We start from the raw sequence: 7,183 nt of genomic DNA, 5'->3' as shown, positions 1-7,183 counted from the left end.
TAGTACTAACCACATTTCAAATGCTCAAGCCACGTGTGACTAGTGGTTAACATTCGGAGCAGCACACATTATAGAACTTTTTTATCACTGCAAAAAGCCCTACGGAGGTCTAGTGTTGCCTAGACTTTCGTGGGTGTTCTAAAAATAAAGGCGACCCGAGTTCGCTCTCTTGTCCCTAAGAATCCAGAGGCTCCCATTGCATTACAGCTCATGTTTTTTAAGAAGCATAAAGAATACGGGGAGCCACGAGGGATGAGAAACTCGTAAAGCCGCATACTCCACTACCAAGAAAATCTGTCAAACGGATGTTCCCAGGCGGGACGAAGACCAAAACTTTGAGCTCATTGGCTGGTGGTGGATGGGCGGACCGTCGGCGCTTTTTTTAATTGGGTAGTTTTTCTTAGGCGAAAGCCAATCGTCGAAGGCGGTGGGGGCTCCGCCAGGGTCACCGCTCCTTCCTCCCGGGAGTTCCCGGGATTCGGACTGTCTGTGAGTTCTGATCCCCCGCCCCACCGTGATTACTCCTACCGCCGAGGAGAAATTTCCGCCTTGGAAACCCTCTCACGGTGGCCGGAGGTGGGGAGGTCGGGGCAGGCCCTCCCTCCAGCCACGAGAACACCCCTTCTCCAGCCCTAAACCCCAGGTGCCCAGTCTCTTTGCTCAGAGTACCCGCCTGTGAAACGGGATTGTGCTGGTGGCCTGGAGGGCCGCTACTGGGCATGGCGGGTGGGCAGGTTGGGGGAGGAGATTGAGATGGATGTCAGGACACTGAGGCTGTGTCCCAGCAGGAGGATGGCTCAGGAGAAGGGCGGAAGCCTGTGCGAGGCTTGGGCGCGGGTCGGGTCCATGCACCGCATCACGGACCTGGCCCACACGCTGCACTTCTATGAACGCTGGGCTCCGAACTATGACAAGGTAAACCCGCCGGGGGTCCTCCACCTCCCTTGCGTGCCCAGTCTCAGTTTTCCTATGTGTACAGCAGGAATAGACATCCTTGCATCCCAGGACAGCTAGTGAGAATGAAGTGAGACCCAGACACAACCTTTCAGTCCTGCCCCCTTTTTCGGACAGAGCAGCCTTGCTATCTGAGCAGCCTCACACTGCACAGTCAGGAGGTCAGGGGCCAAGACCTCCGTCCCCACTCTGGGACTGCAGCTCAGGCAGAACTGCCTGCAGGAAGGAGGTGCCATGGAAGGTCACTATGGAGTAAACACAGCACTGCCTCGGCCAGCAGAGCAGGTCTCAGCAGTGGGCTGGGGACTGACTCTCCTGTCCTGCCCCCCCCACACACACACACACACTAACGGGTTGGCCTGGCTGACTCCTAGACCACCCTTCACTGAGGTCCCTCAAACACTAGGGCACAGGTTGGTAGTCAGCTCAGCACTCTGTTCCAGGATGTGGCCAGCCTGCAGTACCGCGCCCCCCGCCTTGCAGTGGACTGCCTCAGCCAAGTCTTTCCAGGCCCACCCCACGCCGCATTGATCCTGGACGTGGCCTGTGGCACTGGCCTGGTGGCTGTCGAGGTGAGGTCTGCCCAGATCCTTTGCTCTCTCTTAAGCCCCCCAGGTGCTCAAATTTCTTGCCACTCCAGGCCTAAGACTCACCGTTTCCCAAACACCTGAGCAACATCCACTGCAGGGCCCACTGCCCTTCTTGAGGTGTGGGGAGCCAGCTGGGATGCAGCAGGTGTGAACTGTGACAGTCCTCCCATCCCAGCTGCAGGCTCGGGGCTTCCTCCAGCTGCATGGGGTAGATGGGAGCCCAGAGATGCTGAAACAGGCCCAGGCCCGTGGCCTCTACCAGCGCCTCAGCCTCTGTACGCTGGGCCAGGAGCCTCTGCCCAGCCCCGAAGGTTTGTCCCCTTCTACCCCAACACCCCAAGGCCCACTCTCTGACCAAGCCTGCCTTGATGGCTCTTTCTGTTACCCAGCTTCCATCCCCCTTGCTGAGTGCTCCATAAGCCCCCTTCCACCCTGAGCCTTCATTCACCTCTGAGCCCCCAGTGCCTCACTAAGAACCTCTTCGAGGCCCCGTGAAGCCCTCTCTCTGAGCCCTCCATCCCATGATCTGACTTTAGCCCAGGACTGGGCTACACCTGCCATGTTCCCCATGGGATCTGGGTCCTACAGACACTAGCGGCTTACCTGGTCCCTCCCCAGCCCCCGGAGGTTGGGTACTGTCCCCCAGGATGGGCTGAGGCTGCACTGAAGACAAACCAGCACACCACAGCTGCTCGCCTCACACAGGGACCTACGATGCAGTGCTGGTGGTGGGTGCCCTCAGCGACGGCCAGGTGCCCTGCAGTGCAGTTCCTGAACTCCTGCGAGTTACCAAGCCAGGTGAGAAGCAGCCCACACACACCTTCCCTCTCCACACCCAAAGACACAGGTCTCAGAATCTCTGAGGCCAAGCAAGGGGCGTGGTCCTGCCCAGGGCCTCACAGCCTAGCCTAATATTCCAGCCACCAGCTGCCGACCCAGGCAAACAGGCAGGCCGGGCAAGTGGCCCCCTTGCCTCTTATTCACTAGGCAACCAGGAACAACTCCACTCTCCTCTTCAGCCTCCATCCCACCTGTAAGCAGGGTGGTGTAGTCCCTTCCCGACAGGGTTGCTGTGAGAATTGGGTGAAATAATGTCTCAGAGGACTTTGCTTTAGTCCTGCTGTGTAGTAAGGTCTCCATTCAGTTCCCTCATCTTCTAGCTTCCTCACTAACTCTTGGGTGGCTTTTAGGTGAGTCACTCTTTTCCCGTCTCTGTTTCCTCATCTGCGAAGTGGGGTTGATACTGCATTCCTACCGTGTGTCTTGCCCTGTGCCTCCCTCTGCCCTGGGGAGAATGTACACGCCCCGCCCTCTGGGCTCAGTCACCCACCCACCGTGCCCCTAGTTTCCAAACACTGGGGCTACCTCCACGCCAGGGCCCACCGCCCTCGCCGAGGTGGGCTCAGGAGGGCCGGGAGTGCTCAGTGCTCCCACATCTCAGAGAGAGGCATTTCTCAGGGCTGGGGTGGGGGATGAGGGCAGTCCCCACGGGGACACAGCCAAAGCCACAGGCAGAAAGGAGAGTAGTGGAGTGTGCAGATCCTGGCAGCAGGACAGGAGCAGGAAGCTGCGGAGGTTCCCCTATCACGGCATGATTATATCTCCCTGCAGGGGCTGCGGTTGGGCCTGGGCAGGCCTGGGCAGGCCTTGGGACCATGGAAGCTGACAGATGTAGGGACGTTGGTGGGGTCAGAGAAAGAGCTAGTGACTGGGCTCGGGACAGGAAACTCCCACTGCCTGAACCAGAAAAGACCAGGCCTCTTGGCCCAGCCTGCACTTACCAGACCTGGCAGCTGGCCAGAGCCGTGCCTGCCGGCCCACACGTCACAGGCTTGCCTGCTTCCGAGCCCTTCCTCTCACAGGGCCCCTCTCCACCAGCCGGGCCTGCTTCTCTTCAGCCCCTTCCCAGGCAGCCTTTCAGACACCAGTATCTCCTGGGTGTATCTGAGCCCGCACTGGGCATACTGTACGCGCCTGGAAAAGATCTGAAGGGATGAATTCATTCATTCATTCAGCCGTGGTTACTGACTGCACCAGCCTTTCTGAGACAGGGTAATTAATCAACCCCGCTCCGCAAGCCGGGAAACAGAGGCATGGAAGTGAAGGGGCAGGTCCAAAGCTGTGTGTTTCCTTCCTGTGCATCCAGACACAGCCATATCCTCCAGCAGAGGGGCTGGGTGAGTGGTGAGGAGGGAGCCCCCTCTCCGCCAGGGAAAGAGAAATAAAGAGTTCCCGCATAAAGGATACTTGGGCCCCAAAACAGATGTAGGAGGCACTCAAGCTGGAGAAGCAGAGGGTATTCACGGGGGTAGGGATGGTGAGTACCAACAGCTTGGAGACAGCAGGAGGCTGGCCTGGGGACAAGCTGGGAGAACTGATGTCCTTGAGGACAGGAGCCGGAAGGAAAGGGAACTGTTAACTTGAAACCTCGGCTCCTGCCCCTCCCCCACTCACCTGTTTCTCCCACCCCTCCCCAGGCGGGCTGGTGTGCCTGACCACCAGGGCCAACCCATCCAACCTTCGCTACAAGGAGGCACTGGAGGTCACCCTGGACAGGCTCGAACAGGCCAGGCAGTGCAAACGCCTGGTGGCCTGGACTGTAGACCGGTGGGAACTGGCTACCTCCAAGCTTGAGGAGGTGCCTAGCACTTCTGACACTGATGGCTACATCCCTGGCATTGTCTACTTGTACCGAAAGCAGAAGGCGACCCAGGTTGAGGGAGTGAGGCCCAGTGCTCAGCCCCTAGCTGGCCTCTGACCCTCCCGGTTACCTGGGTCGGGCCTGCTCTTGGGCCTTCGTCTGTAAAATGGGGCCACTGTACCAGCCCTCTCCTCGGGAGAGCTCTGCCTATTAAATGAGCCCCAGGAGGGGCAACAGCATTTTGACTCTGCAGTTCTCTCACCCCAAGAAAAAGTGACATTGTACCTGTGACCTGTGGAGGGCAGAAATGAGAAGAAACTGGATAGAAAGGTCCCCACCCCAGGTCTGACCCAGATGCCTCAGGGCCACAGATGGGATTCTGACTCTCCCGGAGTGATGGGCTTCCTTATCCCTAACTCACCTGACAGGAAACCCCCACCCCCGTATCTGGGCTCGTATCTGGGCTTGGTCAAACACTTTCACGTGTCCAGGACTTGGTTTCTTCACCTCCAAAGAGACTGGAACTCAGAGTGAGGCTCGGAGGCTGCCCTGAGCAGGTGGGCAGGCCTCACGGGGGAGGATGCCCGGAGCTGGGCCTTCAGGATAAGCAGGGTTCAGGGGGTGGAGAAAGGAAAAGAGACATTCCAGGCCAAGGGCAGGGACAGCCTGAGCAAAGGCCAGGAGGTGGGGCTGGAGGGTGAGCAGACCAGCCTGGCTGCCCAGACAAAGCTGGGACAAACAGGGAGAGTGACAGGTGGCCCATTTCCCAGGGCTGGATGTTCTCACCTGTCCCCTCTCTTGGAGTCCCCAGCACTTCACCAGAGTTCTGGGCACATGTTTGCCTGTGTAGGGATTTCACCCTCTGACAAATGGAGAATTTGAACAACGTGATTTCCAAAGTCAAGCCACTTCCAATTTTTCATGAGACGTGTTTTTAAAGTGTTCCCATCCAGGCCCGACACAGTGGTCCTGCCCCTCACTGGCCCCCTCCAGCCCTCCCCCCACCCACCACCACAGCTGAAATCAGAAACATACAGAGTCTTCCTGTGCACAGGTCTCATTTATTGTAGAAAATAATAGTCATTGCTGTGACAAATAGGTCTTAAATTACAAAACAAACCACAGAGTCAAGAAGAAGCTCCAGAACTTACTAGGATGCAGGCCAGAGAAAGATCATTCCCCCTGCCTTCGCCAGACTAACTGATGACCTTCATAAGAATGGCAGGTACCATCGGAGGGAACCGATTTGGGGGGGGGGGGGGAGCTCAGGGTCCTCCTGCTGAGGCCGCAGGGCGGGCGGGAAGGAGTCCCAGCAGCCGGGGCCTCCTCCAGGCCCCCTCCCCCACTGCTACCCAAACCAGTTCTCAGCGCCTTCACCCCTCCCTTCTAAACCCGTCAGTCAACTCTGCTCCACAGGCAGGTAGATGAGTGAGGCCCCAGCCATTTTCACGGCCACGGGTTTCCCGTGGATGCACTCGGAGGCGGGGGGAAGATCAAAGAAGGGAACGGTGACCAACGCAAGCATGGGCAGGGCACACGCTCAGAATCGAAGCAGTCAGGGCTGAGCTGTCCTGCAAGAGCCAGCTCCCCACTCCACTGCCATGCCCTGTTGCTGCCTGCTCCTCCCCAGCATCCACAGGCCACTCAGAGGAGGGTGGCTCAGAAATCTTTCAGTCCATCCTTGCTATTGTAGAGGAGGCCTCAGGAAGGTGTCCAAGGGGGTCAGAAGGGGCTGAGGGCTGCTGGCCAATGGCCGGTCTCAGTCCCTGCCTGCCCATCCCCCAGCAGCCTGCAGACCACGGCAGAGCCCTCCTGGGTTCACAGACTGCACCGAGCTCACTCCAGGGAGAAACAGCGCCAACAGGGAGTTGAGTGGCGGCACCTTACACGTAGTTGCTGGCGGGGGCGGAACGGGCGGCAGAGTACTTGGCCGAGTAGGGCTTGTCAGCACGAGGTGGGCAGTTGCAGCAGAGAAGAGCCCCACCGAGCATCAGCAGACCTGCAGCCGCCCAGCCGATGTAGAGTGAGGCCCCCATCTCCCGCTTCTGCCCGGAGGCCACCAGAGGATTGTAGAAATCACGGATGATGGTGTTGGCCGTCCAGGACACGGGTACCATCACCAGCAAGCCGGCCAGGAGGAAAACCACGCCTGCCACAATCATGATCTTGGCTTTGGTGCTCTCATCCTCCACGCAGTTGGTGCACTTGCCACCCACAACAGACAGCAGCACGCCCAGCACAGCCAGGATGATGCAGACGACAATGAGGGCTCGTGCCGCCTGCAGGTCCTGCGGCAGCGCCAGCATGGAGTCGTACACCTTGCACTGCATCTGGCCGGTGCTCTGCACCACGCAGTTCATCCACAGGCCCTCCCAGATGGTCTGCGACGTGACGATGTTGCTGCCGATGAACGCTGTCACCCGCCACATGGGCAGCGCACAGCTCAGTATGGCGCCCAGCCAGCCCAGCACGGCCAGCGCAATGCCCATCACCTGTAGCCCCATGGAGGCCATCTTTCAGGGTCTGCTGGGGTCTAGGACCTGGAAGTCTTTAAGGATCTGGCCCTGGGGGCTGTAGAAATCCAAGTGCTGAGAATGGACACTGTCCACAGGGAAGCCTTTCACTGCAAATCCGAAGGCACAGCCAGTTGAGCGTCTCTCACAGGAATCTGAAGCACAGGCCCAGGGAGTGTGACCAGACTGGTTCCTCCCTGCCAACAGCTGCCACAGGCTCACAGCTAGAGCTTGGGGGCGGTTATATGGCTCTGTGGAGGGGCGGGGTGGAGGGTGGATAGAGGGAGGCGTTTCATCCCTGAGGCCTTTCCCTCAACCAGTTTCTCTGGATTCCTGAGACCAGGCCAACAAAGGCACTTTAAGTCCCCAGCCCTGGGCCCCTGAGTCACAATCTCATAAGAAACTGCCCTCTCCCGGTTGCCTCTCCTGGCAGCTGGGCCCATGCTGAGGTCAGACTCTGAGTCACAGCTCAGGAGCACCTGGAA

At 58.7% G+C, this 7,183-nt stretch overlaps 2 protein-coding genes across 2 annotated transcripts; one reads left to right on the top strand and one right to left on the bottom strand.

The window, feature by feature from the left end:
• The first annotated feature begins 495 nt into the window (after positions 1–495).
• Positions 496–4,424, top strand: METTL27 (methyltransferase like 27). The gene is given in 6 exon segments (XM_037154768.2): positions 496–915; positions 1,398–1,526; positions 1,720–1,855; positions 2,250–2,342; positions 4,022–4,151; positions 4,153–4,424. Coding segments are annotated over 6 exon segments (768 nt in total). The 5' UTR covers positions 496–753; the 3' UTR covers positions 4,271–4,424.
• Positions 4,425–5,226: 802 nt separating this feature from the next.
• CLDN4 (claudin 4) lies at positions 5,227–6,945 on the bottom strand. Its single transcript, XM_037154769.2, has one exon. It carries the CDS (start codon positions 6,696–6,698, stop codon positions 6,069–6,071), a length of 630 nt encoding a protein of 209 aa, XP_037010664.1. The 5' UTR covers positions 6,699–6,945; the 3' UTR covers positions 5,227–6,068.
• Between the last annotated feature and the right edge of the window lie 238 nt (positions 6,946–7,183).

Source organism: Artibeus jamaicensis, unplaced genomic scaffold (genome assembly GCF_021234435.1).
Source record: "Artibeus jamaicensis isolate MK-2021 breed Jamaican fruit bat unplaced genomic scaffold, CSHL_Jam_final contig_1582, whole genome shotgun sequence".
Taxonomy (NCBI): domain Eukaryota; kingdom Metazoa; phylum Chordata; class Mammalia; order Chiroptera; family Phyllostomidae; genus Artibeus; species Artibeus jamaicensis.
Note: the sequence above shows the minus strand (reverse complement) of the source record. Positions and strands in the feature narration are given on the sequence as shown.